This window comes from Coregonus clupeaformis, chromosome 36, assembly GCF_020615455.1.
Source record: "Coregonus clupeaformis isolate EN_2021a chromosome 36, ASM2061545v1, whole genome shotgun sequence".
Lineage (NCBI taxonomy): Eukaryota > Metazoa > Chordata > Actinopteri > Salmoniformes > Salmonidae > Coregonus > Coregonus clupeaformis.
In genome coordinates, this window is record NC_059227.1 from 20,238,395 (window position 1) to 20,262,217 (window position 23,823).

At 44.1% G+C, this 23,823-nt stretch overlaps 1 protein-coding gene across 3 annotated transcripts in view; it reads left to right on the forward strand.

Moving 5' to 3' along the window:
• Positions 1 to 18,974, forward strand: part of ehd3 (EH-domain containing 3) — a 47,775-nt gene extending 28,801 nt beyond the window's left edge. For 2 of the 3 annotated variants that reach the window (XM_041864737.2, XM_041864739.2), the window contains 4 exons: positions 8,582 to 8,635; positions 12,292 to 12,704; positions 15,207 to 15,371; positions 15,980 to 18,974. In XM_041864737.2, coding sequence (XP_041720671.1) covers positions 8,582 to 8,635; positions 12,292 to 12,704; positions 15,207 to 15,371; positions 15,980 to 16,510 — 1,163 coding nt within the window. In that variant the 3' untranslated portion in view covers positions 16,511 to 18,974. The remainder of the gene's footprint in view (positions 1 to 8,581; positions 8,636 to 12,291; positions 12,705 to 15,206; positions 15,372 to 15,979) is intronic. The other variant, XM_041864740.2, reaches the window with a different exon arrangement.
• Positions 18,975 to 23,823: the final 4,849 nt, after the last annotated feature.

Below are 23,823 nucleotides of genomic sequence, written 5' to 3' on the forward strand. Positions count from 1 at the left end.
AGTGTGATGGTCAGATTTAGCGCTCCTAATGAGAATGGCTGCCTGGCCGTGTGAGGAGCCTTAACACTGCACACCAGGTTGGGCCGCACTGTGAAATACTTGCCTTTTACAATTGGGTGTTACAAGATAGCAAGATAGGCCATCAGTGTTTGTCACTCTAGAGACTACTTTAAAACCCAGGAACACTGGTTATAACAGGTATATAAACCTTTCTGTTAAACAGCTGACCCGCTCTAGGCTTAATGTGGTTTTAATGTGGTTTGGAGATAGGTTGTAGTCATGTGTTGAAAATATGCTTATCAAGTGTAATCCTTTTAGAGGAGACAGGTGCGTGTGTGTGTGTGAGTGTCTAACATGCCTGTGTGTGTGTATCTGCGTGTACTGCTGTTTTGTTTCCTCTCCCACTGCGCTGCGTGTTGGCCTGACAGGGCCTGTGGGATTAATGGTGCTGAATAATGCGTGTAGTGCAGGTTTGGCAAACAACACTGTATCTGTTTCAGTAGAGAAGCACAGCGTAGGATCCTAGATACAGCACTGCAGAGGACAGACCTGAGGATACTTTTCACACCTTTTGTCTTAGGATTCCTGGATAAGTGGACAAATGAACATAACATCACTCATGACTATGTTTATGTTGTTATCACCAACTTAATAAGATTGCTTGTGTCAAACTTTTAAGGAAGGGTGGTGGGTTTGAAACAGGTTAAAGTTGAGACAATTACTGCTTGATACTTTCAAGTACCTCACAGAAAGTAGTACCCTTTAGTACCAGTCGTAGCTAAGTAGTAAACAGGCCATGTCTCTGGGAACTACTTCAGTCCCAGAGGCCTGACGACAGTTGGCAAGGGACAAGCACACATGTATGGGGACTGGGGAGGGTTGGCACAGGAAGTAATTTCATTACTTTGAACAAGGATATGGCACACCTTCCCCCTTCATGGCAGCACATGAGTACAAGGAGGGTGACCATCTGTGTATGCTTAGAACTGAGCCATAGGAGAGAGAGACGAAAGAGAAGCAGGCTTCTTAAAAACACAGACTTACCTGGCAGATGGACAGGATAATGACCTCAGTAAGGATACCCAGAAGGGACAATTATAAAAAAAAGTCTCTAAACCCATAGACTGTAGTTATGGAGAAATGGAGTGCTGGTTTGTTTATGGACAGCCATCGCTGGAGTATGCTACCTCAGCCTGTTGTTTTTAACCTTTCGGAAAAAAATACTCTTTAAGAGTAATTCAGAAAATGAGTTGGATCCTTTTAACCATGTTTCTCCAGTATTCTTATTTTTTAGGAACTCAATTGTGGTCTCAACTTACTGTTGCGAGTTAGAATAGTAGAATACACAAGCTGCAATTTCGAGTTTTTCTCTTGTTATGTCAGTCACTGATAGTCAGTCAATTATATTTTTTGTGTCCCCCACCCACATCAATGTTGCCTATCTCTGCTCTAGTCTCAGGGCTGTATCAGAGGCCTGCCCAGGCAGAAGGGCTGCTCTTAGTGTTAGCAGCTGGAAGCTTTCCCTGACACTCAGCCAACACCTCTCTCTCCCCAGAGAAGCACCTCTCTCTCTGCCTCTCAGACCTCCACTACAGCAGGCCAGGACTCCTGCACCATATCCTGAGGAAAACACTAGTACCAGCCCAGGCCTATTATAGCAATTATGATGTTATATTATGTGTCTAACAGACACCCCTCATTTTGGATGGCTTGCACCTGTCCCTATAGTGAAGTAGTACAGCTAGGTACAGCTCTGGTCTGGATAGGTTGAGTTTTATGAGGAGAAGATTACATTTATTTAGGCAGAGAAAATCGGTCCTAGTAAAAGCTATAACTGAAATGAAAGGTAAACTGAGTGTAAGAATTCTATGAAGTCTTTATAAACCATTCGATCATGCATTTTCAGCTTACTGAATTTGAATCTAACAAAGAGATGCACAGTCTCTTCTTCATTTATTTATTTACTAAGTGGTTTCCACCCTTTCAGGCAAAACAATAGTCATCTTCAGCAGGATGCATGCCTGCCCTAAGTGGATCATTGTCTGATTACAGAGTATTTTCATAGCCACGGGCCAAGACTGAGTTCCCATGTCATCCAGTAACACAATAAAACCTCTGAGGGCCAAGGAGTCAGAAGTACACTACTAAGAAAGACATGAAGACTATCCCTTACTTGTGTACCGTCATTGAACTGTGAAAAATGTCAGATTCCTGTATCTGATATTCCATTCCAATCACTCCCTATGGCTTCTAAAACCCAAGTGTAGACAAGGTCATAGCGTTAGTTGACGTGTCAGTGATGTGAAGAAAGTAGGAGTTTTGATATATCGTAGTTCTGACACTTGTTACCTTTGGATTGACTTGGGACTTTATAAAACATTGTCACTCTTTCCATCTGATTAGGAAGCAGAGCAGACAGTACATTGGTTCCAGGTTTGTGAACTATGTGACTTATTTTATTTCTTGCCAAGGTATACAATTCTTTATTAAAGCAGGTCCACTTCATGATGCTTCCAATAACGATAGATTACATATTGTCTTCACTCTTAATTTATAATTAAACTACTTAAAATGTGGTAACTCTTAAAACTTTATTCTACCATGGCTGTTCACCCACTTACAGTTGAAGTCGGAAGTTTACATACACCTTAGCCAAATACATTTAAACTCAGTTTTTCCCAATTCCTGACATTTAATCGCAGTAAAAATTCCCTGTTTTAGGTCAGTTAGGATCACCACTTTATTTTAAGAATGTGAAATGTCAGAATAATAGTAGAGAGAATTATTTATTTCAGCTTTTATTTCTTTCATCACATTCCCAGTGAGTCAGAAGTTTACATACACTCAATTAGTATTTGGTAGCATTGCCTTTAAATGGTTTAACTTGGGTCAAATGTAATGGGTAGCCTTCGACTAGCTTCCCACAATAAGTTGGGTGAATTTTGGCCCAATCCTCCTGACAGAGCTGGTGTAACTGAGTCAGGTTTGTAGGCCTCCTTGCTCGCATACGCTTTTTCAGTTCTGCCCACAAATGTTCTATAGGATTGAGGTCAGGGCTTTGTGATGGCCACTCCAATACCTTGACTTTGTTGTCCTTAAGCCATTTTGCCATGACTTTGGAAGTATGCTTGGGGTCATTGCCATTTGGAAGACCCATTTGCGACCAAGCTTTAACTTCCTGACTGATGTCTTGAGATAATTTTCCTTCCTCATGATGCCATGTATTTGGTGAAGTACACCAGTCCCTCCTGCAGCAAAGCACCTTCACAGCATGATGCTGCCACCCCCATGCTTCACGGTTGGGATGGTGTTTTTCGGCTTGCAAGCAACCACCTTTTTCCTCCAAACATAACGATGGTCATTATGGCCAAACAGTTATATTTTTGTTTCATCAGACCAGAGGACATTTCTCCAAAAAGTACAATCTTTGTCCCCATGTGCAGTTGCAAATCGTAGTCTGGCTTTTTTATGGCGGTTTTGGAGCAGTGGCTTCTTCCATGTTGAGCGGCCTTTCAGGTTATGTCAATATAGGACTCGTTTTACTGTGGATATAGATACTTTTGTACCTGTTTCCTCCAGCATCTGCACAAGGTCCTTTGCTGTTGTTCTGGGATTTATTTGCACTTTTCGCTCCAAAGAACGTTCATCTCTAGGAGACAGAACGCGTCTCCTTCCTCATCGGTATGACGGCTGTGTGGTCCCATGGTGTTTATACTTGCGTACTATTGTTTGTGCAGATGAACGTGGTACCTTCAGGCATTTGGAAATTGCTCCCAAGGATGAACCAGACTTGCGGAGGTCTACCATTTTTTTTGTCTGAGGTCTTGGCTGATTTCTTTTGATTTTCCCATGATGTCAAGCAAAGAGGCACTGAGTTTGAAGGTAGGCCTTGAAATACATCCACAGGTACACCTCCAATTGACTCAAATTATGTCAATTAGCCTATCAGAATCTTCTAAAGCCATGACATAATTTTCTGGAATTTTCCAAGCTGTTTAAAGGCACAGTCAACTTAGTGTATGTAAACTTCTGACCCACTGGAATTGTGATACAGTGAATTATAAGTGAAATAATCTGTCTGTAAACAATTGTTGGAAAATGACTTGTGTCATGCACAAAGTAGATGTCCTAACCGACTTGCCAGAACTATAGCTTGTTAACAAGAAATTTGTGGAGTGGTTGAAAAACGAGTTTTAATGACTCCAACCTAAGTGTATGTAAACTTCCGACTTCAACTGTAAATCAATGTGTAGACAAAGTCCCCCACTCCAGTGTGTTCCCATAGCAAATAAATAGAAGGCTAAATGTACCTTACTCACAGTCAGCACAGCTGTGTGTGTGTGTGTGTGTGCGTGCGTGCATGCGTGTACTGTGTGTGTGGAGCCTGTCCTTGCAAACTGGACTCAGGGGTAGACGTAACATAGTAAATGTAAATCCGGAACACTCCAATTAGTATGATCAAATCAAATCAAATTTTATTTGCCACATGCGCCGAATACAACAGGTGTAAACATTACCGTGAAATGCTTACTTACAGCCCTTAACCAACAATGCATGAATTTCTTAATAAAAAAGTAAAATAAAACAACAACAACAAAAAAGTGCTGAGAAAAAAAGAGCAGAAGTAAAATAAAATAACAGTAGGGAGGCTATATACAGGGGGGTACTGGTGCAGAGTCAATGTGCGGGGGCACCGGCTAGTTGAGGTAATATGTACATGTGGGTAGAGTTAAAGTGACTATGCATAAATAATTAACAGACTAGCAGCAGCGTAAAAAGATGGGGTGGGGGTGCAAATAGGAGTCTTATGGCTTGGGGGTAGAAGCTGTTAAGAAGCCTTTTGGACCTATACTTGCCGCTCCGGTACCGCTTGCCGTGCGGTAGCAGAGAGAACAGTCTATGACTAGGGTGGCTGGAGTCTTTGACAATTTTTAGGGCCTTCCTCTGACACCACCTGGTATAGAGGTCCTGGATGGCAGGAAGCTTGGCCCCAGTGATGTACTGGGCTGTACGCACTACCCTCTGTAGTGCCTTGCGGTCGGAGGCCGAGCAGTTGCCATACCAGGCAGTGATGCAACCAGTCAGGATGCTCTCGATGGTGCAGCTGTAGAACTTTTAGAGGATCTGAGGACCCATGCCAAATCTTTTCAGTCTCCTGAGGGGGAATATGCTTTGTCGTGCCCTCTTCACGACTGTCTTGGTGTGTTTGGACCATGATAGGTTGTTGGTGATGTGGACACCAAGGAACTTGAAGCTCTCAACCTGTTCCACTACAGCCCGTCGATGAGAATGGGGGAGTGCTCAGTCCTCTTTTTTTTCCTGTAGTCCACAATCATCTCCTTTGTCTTGGTCACGTTGAGGGAGAGGTTATTATCCTGGCACCACACGGCCAGGTCTCTGACCTCCTCCCTATAGGCTGTCTCATCGTTGTCAGTGATCAGGCCTACCACTGTTGTGTCGTCGGCAAACTTAATGATGGTGTTGGAGTCGTGCATGGCCATGCAGTCATGGGTGAACAGGGAGTACAGGAGGGGACTGAGCACGCACCCCTGAGGGGCCCCCGTGTTGAGGATCAGCGTGGCAGATGTGTTGTTACCTACCCTTACCACCTGGGGGCGGCCCGTCAGGAAGTCCAGGATCCAGTTGCAGAGGGAGGTGTTAGCTTAGTGATGAGCTTTGAGGGCACTATGGTGTTGAACGCTGAGCTGTAGTCAATGAACAGCATTCTCACGTAGGTGTTCCTCTTGTCCAGGTAGGAAAGGGCAGTGTGGAGTGTAATAGAGATTGCATCATCTGTGGATCTGTTGGGGCGGCATGCAAATTGGAGTTGTTCTAGGGTTTCTGGGATAATGGTGTTGATGTGAGCCATGACCAGCCTTTCAAAGCACTTCATGGCTACAGACGTCAGTGCTACGGGTCGGTAGTCATTTAGGCAGCTTATCTTAGTGTCCTTGGGCACGGGGACTATGGTGGTCTGCTTGAAACATTTTGGTATTACAGACTCAGTCAGGGACATGTTGAAAATGTCGGTGAAGACACTTGCCAGTTGGTCAGCACATGCTCAGAGTACACATCCTGGTAATCTGCGGCCTTGTGAATGTTGACCTGCTTAAAAGTCTTACTCACATCGGCTACGGAGAGTGTGATCACATAGTCCAGAACAGCTGGTGCTCTCATGCACGCTTCAGTGTTGCTTGCCTCGAAGCGAGCAGAGAAGTGGCTTAGCTCGTCTGGTAGGCTTGTGTAACTGGGCAGCTCGCGGCTGTGCTTCCCTTTGTAGTCTGTAATAGTTTTCAAGCCCTGCCACATCCGACGAGCGTCAGAGCCGGTGTAGTATGATTCAATCTTAGTCCTGTATTGACTCTTTGCCTGTTTGATGGTTCGTCGGAGGGCATAGCGGGATTTCTTATAAGCGTCCGGGTTAGAGTCCCGCTCCTTGAAAGCGGCAGCTCTACCCTTTAGCTCAGTGCGGATGTTGCCTGTAATCCATGGCTTCTGTTGGGGTATGCACGTACGGTCACTGTGGGGACGACGTCATCGATGCACACTTGATGAAGCCAGTGACTGATGTGGTGTACTCCTCAATACTATCTGAAGAATCCGGGAACATGTTCCAGTCTGTGGTAGCAAAACAGTCCTGTAGCTTAGCATCTGCGTCATCTGACCACTTTTTTATTAACTGAGTCACTGGTGCTTCCTGCTTTAGTTTTTGCTTATAAGCAGGAATCAGGAGGATAGAGTTATGGTCAGATTTGCAAAATGGAGGGCGAGGGAGAGCTTTGTATGTGTCTCTGTGTGTGGAGTAAAGGTGGTCTAGAGTTTTCTTTCCTCTGGTTGCACATTTAACGATGGCAGAAACATCATGTACAGAATAAATTACAAATAACGCGAAAAAACACACATAATAGTACAATTGGTTAGAGGGCTGTAAAACGGCAGCCATCTTCTCCGGCGCCGTGGTCCTCTGTAGCTCAATTGATAGAGCATGGCGCTTGTAACGCCAGGGTAGTGGGTTCGATCCCCGGGACCACCCATACGTAAAAATGTATGCGCACATGACTGTAAGTCGCTTTGGATAAAAGCGTCTGCTAAATGGCATATTATTATTATATATTATTATCCTCCCATAAGTTAAGTTACCTATGATATGTATTAATTTGTGGATGTCAATCATCCATTTCCGTATGATATGTTACTAATTACAATTCATATGATATGTTACGACTTGCAATTCGTACAATATGTTACGAATTTGCAAAGTGTATGATATGTTACAAATTCCAATTTGTTGTGGCTAGGTGGCTAACGTTAGCTAGGTGGCCAACATTAGCTAGGCTTGGGGTTAGGGGTTAAGGTTAGGGTTAGGAGTTATGTTTTAGGGCTAGGGGAAGGGTTAGCTAACATGTTAAGGAGTTGCAAAGTAGCTAAAACGTAGTAAGTAGTTGCAAAGTTGCTAATTAGATCAAATGCTAAAGTTGACCGTGATGAGATTCGAACACACAACCTTTGGGTTGCTAGACGTTCGCGTTGTACACTCACCCATCCACCCCGACCAACCACCCTACTTTAGTTTTTGCCTTAAGTAACCTTGTCTTATCTAACCATACCAAACGTAACATATCATTCTAATTTGAGTGTCCCGGATTTACCTTTTACTATGTTACGTCTAGTCTATGACACTAGGCTGGTCTTTGACTCTCTCTGTCTAATGCCTGCCTCATAGTGTGAATGGCACGAGTATGCATTTATTTGCCTTCTCTGTCTCGTTCCGCTCCTCTCCCCACAGGAGATATGGTGGCAGTCTTTATTCCTTTAGTGTCATCTTAACTTGTCAAAACACAAAGGGTTAGTAAATGGAAGTTATACCAGGAGCTGTCTACTGGCAGAATAGAGAGGGAATGTGTGCTCTTATAATGTCTGTCATGTTTTTACATATTTTCTTAAAGGTCCAATGCAGCTGTTTTTATCTCAATATTAAATCATTTCTGGGTAAAAAATGAAGTACCTTACTGTGATTGTTTTCAATCAAAATGGTCAAAAATGAAGAGAAATTGCTTCTTAGCAAAGATTTAGCTAGGACTGTCTGGGAGTGGTCTGAGTGGGGAGGGGGTAACTGAAAACTAGATGTTATTGGCAAAGAGGTTTGGAACTCTATTTCTTATTGGTCTATTATCTAATTTACCACCTGGTGATGTCACCAGGCAGGTCAAAACTCCATCCCACCAAAATAGGCAGACATTTCAGGCAGTCTTTTCAAACAGCTCTTACACTAAAAGGACATTATCATCAATTTCACAATTTCACAGTATTATTCCAACCTCATAGTTTGGAAATGTATATAAAAGACAGGAAAATCTTGTTTCTGACTGCACTGGGTCTTTAAACATGTTGCTTTCTATTCTATCAGTACCCTAACTGTGTTTCAGTACTGGATAGGTACATTACTAGACTGTATTATGTTTATCACAATGTACAACATTCACCCACACATCTCCATGTTCACTTGAAGCACTGAACCCCCCGTTTATTTTCCTTCATTTCATTTTCACCTCTGTTTGTGTCTCTCTCTCCCCATGTACAGCTGCGAATGAACATGGACCCGGCTATAGCGAGTATCGTAAATGCCCATATGGAGGTATTGTAGTGAAAGCACAGTGTTAACCAATGCAGCTTGCCTATACTACTACAGTATAAATCCTATGGAGTTTCTGCAGTGCTGCATCAAGCCAGACCTGACATGAAATAACTGGGTCCCCTGACATTAACCTCTATTGTGCCCCATCGTTTTATAATCCCTGCCATAATACCACGGTCCTCTAAACAGTTTCACTGCTCTTATTGTCCTGCCCATGATTCATGTATGGTCTCTTACCTACTGTACGGCTGCCTATATGTATCAAAGTCCCTGCTGAGGCGAAGGAGCATTGAGATGTAGTGTTTAGTTCCTGTTAAGCCCTTACAGTAAATGTTGATCCACAATATCTTTAGGGTAAGACTAGTCAATAAACTTCAGAACCCTTGAGAAACACTAGAGCAGGCTTATGAAGTAATAAATCGGTAATAAATACCACCACCTCATAAGAAAAGGTGAGAGAGATATACTGTCCATCCCTACCGCAGGTAACAATAAGACTCCATAGTGAAACTGCCAAATCATCAGGGATGAGGCCTATGCGTCTCTATCCCCTGTGTCGGCATGGGATAACATCCTTCCCTGGAAACATGGCCCTGGCTGCCATATTTCATGCCTCTGATTTGAACGACATTAACACACTAATCCAAATTTCTGGTACAGTCTTCAATTTTGGGAATTCTGTGGAACTCTTCCCCTTCGCTCAGCTGTAAGTGCTTCAAGGTAAGGAGGAGCTCTGCCTAGCACCCTTGGAGATGGAGAAAGGTTGAAGAAGAGCTGTTAGGTGCTTCAGGAGACAGGTGTTTCACTTGATAGATGGTAGGCCTATGTGTCTCGATATTGAAATATTCAGTATCTCAGCAAAAACACAGTTGGAGGTTGTGTTGTTGTGTCTATGATGTGTCTATGCACAAAAAATCGACCTGAAATGGGTGGTTATCTTAGTATTTTTTCTACACTGAACAAAAATATAAGCGCAACATGTGAAGTGTTGGTCCCATGTTTCATGAGCTGAAAAAGCTTATTTCTCTCAAATGTTGTGCACAAATTTGTTTATATCCCTGTTAGTGAGCATTTCTCATTTGCCAAGATAATTCATCCACCTGACAGATGTGACATGTCAAGAAGCTGATTAAACAGCATGATCATTACACAGGTGCACCTTGTGCTGGGGACAATAAAAGGCCACTCTAAAATGTGCAGTTTTGTCACACAACACAATTCCACAAATGTGTCATGTTTTGAGGGAGGGTGCAATTGGCATGCTTACTGCAGGAATGTCCACAGAGCTGTTGGCAGGCAATTTAATGTTAAATTCTCTACCATAAGCCGCCTCCAACATTTGTTTTAGAGAATTTAGCAGTATGCCCAACCGGCCTCACAACCGCAGACCACCTGTAACCACGCCAGCACAGGACCTCCACATCTGGCTTCTTCACATGCAGGATCGTCTGAGACCAGCCATCCGGACAGCTGATGAAACTGTGGGTTTGCACAACCGAAGGATTTCTGCACAAACTGTCAGAAACAGGCTCAGGGAAGCTCATCTGCGTTCTCATCGTCCTCACCAGGGTCTTGACCTGACTGCAGTTCAGTGTCATAACCGACTTCAGTGGGCAAATGCTCACCTTCGATGGCCACTGGCACACTGGAGAAGTGTGCCCTTCACGGATGAATCTCAGTTTCAACTGTACTGGGCAGATGGCAGACAGCGTTGTGTGGGCAAGCGGTTTGCTGATATCAACGTTGTGAACAGAGTGCCCCATGGTGGCGGTGGGGTTATGGTATTGGCAGGCATAAGCTATGGACAACAAACACAATTGCATTTTATCGATGGCATTTTGAATGCACAGAGATACCGTGATGAGATCCTGAGGCCCATTGTCATGCCATTCATCTGCCGCCCTCACCTCAAGTTTCAGCATGATAATGCAAGGCCCCATGTTGCAAGGATCTGTACACAATTCCTGGAAGCTGAAAAAGTCCCAGTTCTTTGCACAGCTGTTGAAGAGGAGTGGGACAACATTCCACAAGTCACAATCAACAGCCTGATCAACTCTATGCACAGGAGATGTGTTGCGCTGCATGAGGCAAATGGTGGTCACACCAGATAGTGACTGGTTTTCTGATCCACGCCCCTACATTTTTTAAAGGTATCTGTGACCAACAGATGCATATCTGTATTCCCAGTCATGTGAAATCCATAGATTAGGGCCCAATTAATGTATTTCAATTGACTGATTTCCTTATATGAACTGTAACTGTAAAATCTTTGAAATTGTTGCATGTTGTGTTTATATTTTTGTACAGTGTATTTCATAGTTCTTTCAATTGTTTCTCTTCATTCAACTCAATTGTACATGTGTGTTCTACACATATGCTTTATTTGCCACATCTTGTCAGTGGGAGATTTAGCTTTCTTCTCTACTAGGAATACATGCTTTGGGAATGGACTACTCATCATCTGAAAACATGCTGCTAGCTGGAGAGTAGAGTACATTTTAATTTCTCTGCGGCTGAAATCTGTTTTCCCCCGACAGCTCTCTTTGTCTCTAGGCTTCTCGGATCACTGCCTTCAGATTAGACAGCTAATTGATCCATTAGATTAGCAATCGTTTGGGGGATTATCTTTATCCGTGCTGAAACACTCTCTCTCTCTCTCTCTCTCTCTCTCTCTCTCTCTCTCTCTCTCTCTCTCTCTCTCTCTCTCTCTCTCTCTCTCTCTCTCTCTCTCTCTCTCTCTCTCTCTCTCTCTCTCTCTCTCTCTCTCTCTCTCTCTCTCTCTCTCTCTCTCTCTCTCTAACTCTCTCTCTCTCTAACTCTTTCACTCTATCTATCTGCTGATGGCATGAGGAGAGTAAAGTGGTTCAGTCACCCCTTAGTGTAAAGCACAGGAGGTTGGTGGCACCTTAGTTGTGGAGGAAGGGCTCGTGGTAATGGTTGGAGTGTGGTAATGGTTGGAGCGTGGTAATGGTTGGAGTGGAATTAATAGAATGTTATCAAATACATCAAACACATGGTTTCCAGGTGTTTTATGCCATTCCATTAGCTCAGTTCCAGCCATTATTATGAGCCGTCCTCCCCTCAGCAGCCTCCTGTGGTGTAAAGCCTGTTATCCAGCCAGCGGGGCCGAGGGTAGGTTAGGGGAGGCTAGCGCTGCAGCCCCTTAAGGACAGGAGGCTAATGCTGAGAGGAGAGGAGAAGAGGGTCATGAAGCACAGTCGTATCCTGTCCTGTCATGTCCTGTCATGTCAAGTAGTGAGAACTAAGTGCAAATCATGAGCAGGAAGTGAGGTCAAGATAGATTAGCACTGGTTTAAATAAATAATGTAATCATGTTATGTTCTCACTGATAAGTGGTAAGATACCAAATGATCAACCATTACCATATTGTGTTCAAATGCTTTTCAGCCTCTATCTTAACAAGTGGTTTTAACTGTTCTCTTTTGGAATTGATGACGTGTCATACTGTTTGTCCTCTTGAGCAATAGGCCTACCAAGTTCACAACAGTCTTCTGGTTACTTAGCTGGACACCACTGGGCCGCCCTGGTCTTCCAACAGTCTGTTGAAGAGGCATAGATGTTCTGCTGGTTGTTGACCCTGCCTTCCTCCCACCCCTCCCACCCCTGCCTCCCCTCACCCCCCTTCGTGTCTAAAGGCTACGACTTTGCCGCCGTGTTGGAGTGGTTTGCAGAGCGTGTGGACCGAATCATCCTCCTCTTCGACGCCCACAAGCTGGACATCTCAGACGAGTTCTCGGAGGTCATCAAGGCCCTGAAGAATCACGAAGACAAGATCCGGGTGGTTCTAAACAAGGCAGACCAGATTGAGACGCAGCAGCTGATGAGGGTCTATGGCGCCCTCATGTGGTCGCTAGGGAAGATCGTCAACACACCCGAGGTGATCCGTGTCTATATCGGGTCATTCTGGTCGCACCCGCTGCTCATCCCCGACAACCGTAAGCTGTTTGAGGCGGAGGAGCAGGACCTGTTCAAGGACATCCAGTCCCTACCCCGCAACGCTGCCCTCAGGAAGCTTAATGACCTCATCAAGAGAGCACGCCTCGCCAAGGTAAGCTCTAACCAAACACATGCATGGACGGACACACGCTTGCACACACACATTCTCTCACAAAAGTAAGAGTGGATATTACTCCTAAGCACTATGTTATGTCATTTTGGCCTGAGTAGGAAGTTCTCTTTTATTAAGTATTAAGTATTGTAGCTCAGCTGGTAGAGCACGGCGCTTGTAACGCCAAGGTAGTGGGTTCGATCCCCGGGACCACCCATACACAAAAATGTATGCACGCACGACTGTAAGTCGCTTTGGATAAAAGCGTCTGCTAAATGGCATATTATTTTAATTTTTTTATTAAGTCATTTTTTGAAAGAGAAGAAAAGTATTTGTTAAAGAGGTATTTTGAATGGAACAGAATCTCCATACAGGAGTTGCTACTGAACTTAATAAGCTACCCATCCTGTGACCAGGAACTATAATACAGTGACTCACAATGCAAGAGTAATGACTGCAATTACATCCACTTTGTTAGGGTAAGATATCCTTCCCCTACTGAGCGAAGCTGCAATCCCTTTCCCCAGGGCAACATTGTGTGACTGCGTGGTGAGATGAGGGCTGGTACAGTGGCTGTACCAGGGTGCCTTCCCAGCTGAGCTACACTTTAATAGAGTCATAACGCATTGGTGGCACTAAGAAAACACAAAGTCACACCAAATCAATTATCAGTCACAGGTCACTACTGTTCACTTGGCATAGAGCATTGATTGCAATTGGATGTAAACAAGGTATGGTAGATGGAGTTAGTCATGGGACAAATCTTGACCTCAGATTGACCTCGGATTTCTCTTAAAGTTTTTCGAATGCGATTTTTTTCCAGGACAAAGGAATGTTATTTATAACTTGCATCAGGCAGTTTGGAAACAATTCTCTTTCTTTTGTTCTTTTTTTTACTGGTCGACAAATACTGTTAGGCAACAGTTCTAATGAGGTGACAAAGTAGCATTTGTAACCAGTTACTGTGACGTCTCAGGCAAATTTGATTTGCAGTACAATCTTATCAGCCCATAGCTAAATGATAGTGTGTGTGTGATCAGGAACAGTGGGGAGTGTTTAATTGATGAGTTTGTCGGAATTCCTGGGATGAACTTGGTCTTACCATGTGGTTCCAACTGGATCCAGATGTGTTAGTGTCTGTCTGTGAGGGCCTGGTCTGTGGCTGGGGGAGGGCTGGATGAATGGAGAGATGGATGAAGGGATGGAGGGATGGGGTGATCGAATAGGAGAGCCAAACAGGGAGGTGGGGAGATATTGAATGATCTGCAGAAAGACCTTGAGAGAGCATCAGCAGTGTTTGTTCCAGTAACGACAAGACGTAAGCTCTGATTTCCATTCCCAGGGCACTTTTCCTGCTCTCTTCTGATGTGGCTCACGTTTCAGAATCACACAGTGGGCCCCAAGGACATCTGATTTGCCCTTGTTCATATTAAAACAGAAATATCAGCTTCTTGTCCAGTTAGTGTGGAATGGAACTTAATTAGATAGTCATCAGAGAGCAGTGAGACAGAGGAGAGATCTTTCTGTTGTAATTGAGAGAGAGAAAGAGAGAGAGAGAGAGAGGGGGGGGGTGCTGGGTAGCAGCTCTGAGGCTGGGTAGCATTGACATGACATGCCACCTGAGCTCAGCAGGTTATTATGTCATAGCCATTACAGTGGCTTAACTCTGGGCTTCCTCTCCTATTAGCCTCATACCAGTCTATGTGACTGAGGACCAGGTCCTCTGTTGTCATACAATACAGGCACCACCTCATCTCAACCCTTCATATGGCTGTTCTGGAGATCACACAGCCACAGCAGGAAGTCCTGCAGAGGGTCTGTGTTTGTGTGTGTGCCTGTGTGTGTGTTTTGGGGGCATCCCTGGCCACAGTCCAAGGAATCACCCCCAAACAGGTGGTCACCTTGAGAGAAGATGGTAACCCACCTCCGGCCTCCTCCTGTCCCCTGTCCCCCTATTCCTGGTCCATGGAACCTGGTCCATGTCCTGTCCTATGCCCCTGTCCTGACCAGACCAGAGAGGTGGGCTTCCTCTGCTGTCAGCAGCAGTGTGCTCATCCATCCGCCAAAGGGAAACCGAGGCAGAGGATACAGAGGTTCCACTGAAGGAGCTGGTGACTCATGTAGTGCCACCCCTCGTGTGATGACATTATGTTCCCCTTCTCTCTCAGATCTAGGAAACTCCAAGGAAGGGGAACCTCTTGTGTAGCCGGATGTGATACCTGCCACATGCTCTCTCATAAAACTGCTTTAAGTGCCTCCTTCCTGTCATTTATTTTAAGTTTCAAGGACATCTGAGATATTTGGAGGAACATTAAAGAGTCCTTAGTGGCACAATAGACACATAAACAAAACAATATTTCTAGCTATGACCCAAGAGGAGCTGGCTACAACCCCTTTATGGGTCCCAATCCAGTATTTGAGGAAGCATATATGAGTGATTTTTCTCTGCCTCACTCAGTCTTAACAGACAGTCCTGCTGTGTTCTGCTCTGTGCCCCGTTAGGTCCATGCCTATATCATCAGCTCTCTGAAAAAGGAGATGCCCAGTGTGTTTGGGAAGGAGGGCAAGAAGAAAGAGCTGATTAACAGTCTGGGAGAGATCTACAGCCGCATTGAGAGAGAACACCAGATCTCCCCTGGAGACTTCCCCAACCTCAAGAAGATGCAGGTAAGATAGAAAGACGGGGCTTCTCTTGAGTAAAGCTAAGGGTAGGTGTAAAATATATCATATGGGCTGGACAGACGACATCATACCATAAATACCTAAAAACCTTGAAATATAAAATGACTACGAACATGACTCACATTGCAATGTTTACCAAGAGAGCCTGATGGATAAAGCCCACAATCTGTGCTGTTTTCAAGCAAAGACAAAATCCTGTGATTACTGAGCTAACACACAAACTGCCCTACTGGGACTGCTTTGAGCCATGGTGACAAAACAAGCTCCTTTCTGATTGGTTGTGATCAGCAATTAGATCTGAACCACCCCCAGTCCATCTGGGCCTGATGAACTCCTTACTGAGAGAAGCACCAACATGACTTTTCTCAGGGTAGAAAATAAACAGTAGTCATGTTGATCCTTTCTGACATATCTCTGATTCACAGACCAGGACAGTCATGTATCTTGTTCTGACTCCCTCTCACACATAAGAGACTGTAGAGATGTATCAACTAAGATCAGCTTGACCCTGATCCTGAACCCAAACTATGTTTGTAGTGAGTAAGACACAGCTCTTTTGACCTCTTACCTCTGCCCTCTCTCCCCTCTTATAGGAGCAACTGAATGCCCACGACCTGAACAAGTTCCAGCCCCTGAAGATAAAACTGCTGGACTCGGTGGACGACATGCTGGCCCACGACATCGCCGGTCTCATGGTTCTGGTCAGGCAGGAGGAGACCAACCGACCCCAGAAGGTGGTGAAGGGAGGGGCCTTCGACGGCACCCTCAATGGGCCCTTCGGCCACGGCTACGGCGAGGGCGCCGGGGAGGGTATCGATGAGGCAGAGTGGGTGGTGGCCCGTGACAAGCCCATGTACGACGAGATCTTTTACACGCTGTCGCCGGTCAATGGGAAGGTGACTGGCGCCAATGCCAAGAAAGAGATGTTGAAGTCCAAGCTTCCCAACACGGTGCTGGGGAAGATCTGGAAGCTGGCTGACATCGATAAGGACGGGATGCTGGATGACGAGGAGTTTGCCCTGGCCAATCACCTGATCAAAGTCAAACTGGAGGGGCACGAGCTGCCCGCCGACCTCCCCGGTCATCTCATCCCCCCCTCCAAGAGGAAAATCCCTGCTGAGTAGACCCCCCCCCCGCATACTCACCTCCCAAGGGCACTGAACAAGAGAGGGAGCGGGTAAGAGGATGGACAGTGAAGGATCTATGGGGGGTGTGGGGGGTGTTGGGGTAAATTCATCAAGGTTGGACAACCACGCTTCAACATGAAACAAAGCAGAAACTTTGTGGTCACGCTTAGTGGGAGCAAAAATGTATTGAAAGTATTGGCTTGCTCTTCTGATCGATGTATGATTTTTTTTTTTTTTTATTGAACTAGGTTGAAGGGGGTAAAGGTCATGGTTCAGAGTTCAGAGTTGAGGGAATTGATATTGGACTCGCGCTGCACCACCCACATGCCCTATTGTTATACACCACTGAGAGTGTGCTATCTGTGACACAATAACCTGCATTATCATTGGATACATGAACACTGTCTGTTTCTCTCTAGCATAAATGTGTATTTAATTTACATTTTATTTGAGCCTGATTTTCAAGTCTACTTCATATCTCCCCAGAAAATTTTGGATGTTTCAAAAAAGGATCAACTAATATTAATACTAAATCTTAATAATCCTTGTAGTTATCACTTTAAAATACAATAACGGTCAAATGTAGTGACAGGAATCCTTTTATAAGTAGGTAGTGTAGACATATGATATTTTCTTCTTGTGAAAAGGCAGCATCCTAACACATGCAGGCCCTTCATAGCCTGACCAAGAGACTGTTACAACTGTATAGCTGTCATGTCGGAAATCTGAGAGTTGGTAGACCTTTAAATGTATAGTGTTTGAAATTGCCTTCTAGTAACTAGTATCCTTGTCAAACGTCTGTATGTTAATACCTATTTAACCTATTATTTAGCATACTTATGTAATTCTAATGACTGTTGAGAGAAATGGACTTCAATCTTTCCATAGACAAGGAGGTGAACTGACAATGGAGATTATGTTTGTGTCGTGTTCTGGCGTTTCCAATGGGACATAGAATACATACAAATATTCCCTTGATAATCTGTGCTCACTGGAGCATTAAAAAGAAAAGGTTTCAAATCACTACTCGCATCCAATTATCTTATATCGCTTCTCTCAATAGATAGCACAAAAAATACTGTAGTTTTAGTCTTGCTATACTCTGACATTCAATATTCTATCTGCACACAGTGTATATCTACCATAGAGACTGTTCTAGGTTCTATATTCTATGATATCCAGTGTTGTAGTTGAGACTGCTTCTGGATATTATCCACCATCAATAATATGAAGTCATAATCCAAATACCCTGTGTTCTTGTACCTGATTAGTCAGAAAACAGAAGATGGAATAGGTCAGAAATATATGAGGATTGCATGTAGAAAAGGTCCAGGGCAAGTTTAATTTTGTAGCTACAGTAATACAGTGATAGTTATTAGTGGGATCATAGTGAGGGAACACTAATCTGAAAGTAGTTCTTAGAGGCAATTGATATGTTGATAGAATATACAGCACAGTATCTAAGAGAGTTTCTTCCACTCACACTGTACACAAGTGGTAGGTTTCTTTCCCTGGCTGATATGACTGATACTTGCTCTGCTTCTCTCCTGCTGTGTATTCATCTGTTGCTGCTGATAGTAGGCTATGTATCCTGTTGTCATCAATTTGAGTAGATCTTGCAACCAATAAAGGTGACAGAGCCAAGCATTTCTCATTCTGGTTCCTGCTTTTGTTTTGACTAATTACAGTAAGAGTCCTGAGCCACTCCTTTTCCAGATGTCAGGGAGTTGTGAATCTACAAGGAAACAAGTCGGATGACTTTTTTTGCGCACACCCGTTAAAGAGATGTATTTTCAGTCAGATTGCAGCTCCTGATTGTATCGCATGTCGCCTGTGTTCAACAGTTACGCTTCACATGTAAACAACCCGAAACCCGTTCAATGATAACTAAATACGAACACTGGATGCCTGCTCTGTGTTCATCATCACAACTAAATCCATTACACAGCCCCTTGTAAATAAGACCACACATTCTTCCCTGTCTGCTAGTGCAGAATACTCAGACAGATGTTGTGGTGGCACTCTCTGATCTAATGGCTAATGGGATGTATCACATGTGGGGGTGTTGGTGTTGTTTGTGCAGTCTGCTTTCTGGGTCATGGATATAGAGAGAGTGTGAACCATGGGCAAATGGAGAGGGGTGTTCTGGAATATGGATCTGTTGTATTTTTAATGACTAACAATGAAAGGTCTCCTTGGTAAACCACAAGACCATGAGTGTGTGTTTCTATGTGAGTGTGTGTGTTTTCCTCTCTCTCAGTCTCTCAGAGTTGTGTCTGTGTGTTGTGTGTGTGTGTGTGTGTGTGTGTGATTAACCGACTTACAGAAAGCTAGTAGCCATGTTCAAGTGTTTGTTGTTCTATATAACTGTTCTCTATTTGGTCTGAAGTTGGATGGTAAAACATTCCTCATAGTACGCTCTGCTTTGAAAACAGAATAAAGACCTCATTCATTTACAGTATTACAAAGTTTATTGTGCTGTTTGCTTGTGTCCCTGCCTCTCTTCTTTAGTAAATCCACATGGAGTAGTACCATGTCCCCACTATAACCTCTTTCCCTCATATCATGTCTTTATTTTCAGAGACTGTGTGGAGAAGGAATGGAATACAGTGGGGCAAAAAAGTATTTAGTCAGCCACCAATTGTGCAAGTTCTCCCACTTAAAAAGATGAGAGAGGCCTGTAATTTTCATCATAGGTACACGTCAACTATGACAGACAAATTGAGAAAAAAAAATCCAGAAAATCCCATTGTAGGATTTTTAATGAATTTATTTGCAAATTATGGTGGAAAATAAGTATTTGGTCACCTACAAACAAGCAAGATTTCTGGCTCTCACAGACCTGTAACTTCTTCTTTAAGAGGCTCCTCTGTCCTCCACTCGTTACCTGTATTAATGGCACCTGTTTGAACTTGTTATCAGTATAAAAGACACCTGTCCACAACCTCAAACAGTCACACTCCAAACTTCACAATGGCCAAGACCAAAGAGCTGTCAAAGGACACCAAAAACAAAATTGTAGACCTGCACCAGGCTGGGAAGACTGAATCTGCAATAGGTAAGCAGCTTGGTTTGAAGAAATCAACTGTGGGAGCAATTATTAGGAAATGGAAGACATACAAGACCACTGATAATCTCCCTCGATCTGGGGCTCCATGCAAGATCTCACCCCGTGGGGTCAAAATGATCACAAGAACGGTGAGCAAAAATCCCAGAACCACACGGGGGGACCTAGTGAATGACCTGCTGAGAGCTGGGACCAAAGTAACAAAGCCAACCATCAGTAACACACTACGCCGCCAGGGACTCAAATCCTGCAGTGCGAGACGTGTCCCCCTGCTTAAGCCAGTACATGTCCAGGCCCGTCTGAAGTGCATTTGGATGATCCAGAAGAGGATTGGGAGAATGTCATATGGTCAGATGAAACCAAAATATAACTTTTTTGGTAAAAACTCAACTCGTCATGTTTGGAGGACAAAGAATGCTGAGTTGCATCCAAAGAACACCATACCTACTGTGAAGCATGGGGTTGGAAACATCATGCTTTGGGGCTGTTTTTCTGCAAAGGGACCAGGACGACTGATCCGTGTAAAGGAAAGAATGAATGGGGCCATGTATCGTGAGATTTTGAGTGAAAACCTCCTTCCATCAGCAAGGGCATTGAAGATGAAACGTGGCTGGGTCTTTCAGCATGACAATGATCCCAAACACACCGCCCGGGCAACGAAGGAGTGGCTTCGTAAGAAGCATTTCAAGGTCCTGGAGTGGCCTAGCCAGTCTCCAGATCTCAACCCCATAGAATATATTTGGAGGGAGTTGAAAGTCTGTGTTGCCCAGCGACAGCCCCAAAACATCACTGCTCTAGAGGAGATCTGCATGGAGGAATGGGCCAAAATACCAGCAACAGTGTGTGAAAACCTTGTGAAGACTTACAGAAAACGTTTGACCTGTGTCATTGCCAACAAAGGGTATATAACAAAGTATTGAGAAACTTTTGTTATTGACCAAATACTTATTTTCCACCATCATATGCCAATAAATTCATTAAAAATCCTACAATGTGATTTTCTGGATTTTTTTTTCTAATTTTGTCTGTCATAGTTGACGTGTACCTATGATGAAAATTACAGGCCTCTCTCATCTTTTTAAGTGGGAGAACTTGCACAATTGGTGGCTGACTAAATACTTTTTTTCCCCACTGTATATGTTTTAGTGTTGGAGTTTTGTTGTCGTGGTTTCCCTGCCAGAGATGTGGGTCATAATTGGTTGTAATGACTGTAGGTAGAGAGCAGTGGGGAGGCCAAGAGCCTTGAATACAGCAACTGAAATGTTGGCATGTTGTGGTTTTTCCACTTTCTTCTGGACTGGACCATGGACAAGAAGTTTGTGAAGTGAATGTCTCTTTCCATTTCTCTATACTTTGGTTACAGTATCTAATAGACATGAATCAAACAGAATACTTATTGAAAGGACTGGAAAGATGATACATGTAGTTTCCTTTTATTAGGGAAATTCTTACAATGCATATTTTCGATCATGTCCCCTCAACATTAGTATCTGCAGAATAAATCCTGTGTTACTGAAATGAAGTTAATCATAAGCATCACCAATTCCATGATTTATGTTTTCCTGTTTGTTGCATCACACTCTCCTCTTTCCCATGCGTTCACATGGCCGATACTTCCACATTTGTCAGCTGTGTTGGACACCAGGATGTGATAACCATAATCCAGGCTGCCTGCATCCACCTTTCTTCCCACAGTCCCACCTCTCCTCCCCCTACCATGACTAAATGGGCTGTGACTGTCAGGGTCCCTCGTGCCTCTATAGAGTCAGGGGCAAGCCATCCAGACTGTGTTGTTTATGTGTACTTGGAGGGCAGAGAGTGGCTCCATCCTGGACCAGTGCAGGGATATGGGAGATGGGCTGGAGGGCTCCAGTGTGTTTCCCTCTTTCCTGGCCCTGCCCTGTGTCTCATGGCCATGGGAAGGTGAGTCACCTCAGATACTTCCCCTGGTCTGCACAACATACCAGCTACACACACACGCTAGGGTTGCAAAATTACAATAACTTTCCTTAAATTCCCTGGTTTGCTAGGAATCCTGTTTGGAGGATTCCGGATTTCCTGCTTATTCCCTCTTCATTCCGTGAATCCTTCAAGTTACCAGAATTGTGCAAGCCTAACACGCACACACACTGCCAGACTACTGTTACAACTGGGAGCCAAAAGAGTCATGGTCATAATCCTTGCACTGAATCCCGGCCTCAGTATCAGCATGGAAAAGGGAAAGCTCAGTATCATAACATTGAGGAAAAGGGAAAGCTGAATATTGCCTGTTGTCACAGGAGATCTGTAAGTGTGCGTGGGAGATATGAGGGGAGAGGTGGGGGTTTAAGGGAATGGGGGAGGCCCAGCCCAGGACCCAGGGCTGGCCAAGAGCAGGCCACTGGCCTTGACATACACACACGGACCTGGGGAGGAAGATGAGAAGTACAACATATGTCGCAAACATCCGGCACTCTCTCCACTTCCTACAGGAAATGCTGGCCCCCGTCACAGGTGTGCTCTCTGTCCATTTCCCTGTCCAACCCCTGTCCCCTGACTGACAATACAGCCGACCATGCCGCACTGCAGTTCCCCCTACAGCCATCCACTCCATGGTTTGTGTTTTCACGCAGTACCAAATCCATAAGTATGTCCAATTGTATGTAAAGCTACGATATACTATGTCTACTGAATAGAAAATCATGAGATCAAATGAGAGATCTGCTTTTGAACTCTTAATGTTGTCTGTGATTTGAAGGTAGTAACCATCAGTGGCGTCATGCCCATAGGGGGCACAAAGGCTAGAACAGGCAAAGAGTAAGCCACCCTATTCTCCCTAGTAAGTGGTTCCTTCCAAGTTGCACGGAGCAAAGAGATGCCAGGGCAGGACACTAGATAATCTGGGAGAGGAGAGAGAGTGTAGTGACACATAACATTTGATTTTATTTTAGTTGCCGGTGGTGGGCAGGAGGTATGTTTGTAAATTAATTTGATCCAGCTATGTAGCCTATTGATTCCTTCTTGATGAATAAATGAAACTAAAATGTTTTGTTGTTTCTCTGTAATACTAGGCACCTTGTAATTTTATGAAGTTGGAAGTTCATAGACAGTGAATTCAAATTCACTGTCTATGAATTCAGACATTTTCCACTGTGAAATTCATAGCTATGCATGCAAAGATTGACAGACATTTCGATTGTTATATTCAAAACTTAAATGACAATAATTAGATACATAACTGACTAATTCCTTTAATTCTTGGGTTATGATAATACAGTGCATTCGAAAAGTATTCATACTTTTTCCAATTTTTGTTACGTTACAGCCTTATTCTAAAATGGATTAAATAAAACATTTTCCTCATCAATTTACACACAATACCCCATAATGACAAAGCGAAATCAGGCTTTTAGACATTTTTGCAAATTGATAAAAAAACAGAAATACCTTATTTACATAAGTATTCAGACCCTTTGCTATGAGACTCGAAATTGAGCTCAGGTGCATGTCAGAGCAAAAACCAAGCCATGAGGTCGAAGGAATTGTCCCTAGAGCTCCGAGACAGGATTGTGTCGAGGCACAGATCTGGGGAAGGGTACCAAAAAGTTTCTGCAGCATTGAAGGTCCCCAAGAACACAGTGGCCTCCATCCTTCTTAAATGGAAGAAGTTTGGATCCACCAAGACTCTTCCTAGAGCTGGCCGCCAGGCCAAACTGAGCAATTGGAAGAGAAGGGCCTTGGTCAGGGAGGTGACCAAGAACCCGATGGGGACTCTGACAGAGCTCCAGAGTTCCTCTGTGGAGATGGGAGAAATTTCCAGAAGGACAACATCTCTGCAGCACTCCACCAATCAGGCCTTTATGGTAGTGACCAGACGGAAGCCACTCCTCAGTAAAAGGCACATGAAAGGCCACTTGGAGTTTGCCAAAAGATACCTAAAGGACTCTCGGACCATGAGAATCAAGATTCTCTGGTCTGATGAAACCAAGATTGAACTTTTTGGCCTGAATGCCAAGCGTCACGTCTGGAGGAAACCTGGCACCATCCCTACGTTGAAGCATGGTGGTGGCAGCATCATGCTGTGGGGATGTTTTTCAGCGGCAGGGACTGGGAGACTAGTCAGGATCGAGGGAAAGCCGTTCAGCAGGTGACACGTAGTTCAACATTAGGAATCTTTTATCACCAAGGACATTCTTGTCATATCAAGAGTATGTCAAAATGGCTGATTGAGTTTGACATCTATATCTTCTCAAGAGGCAGGACA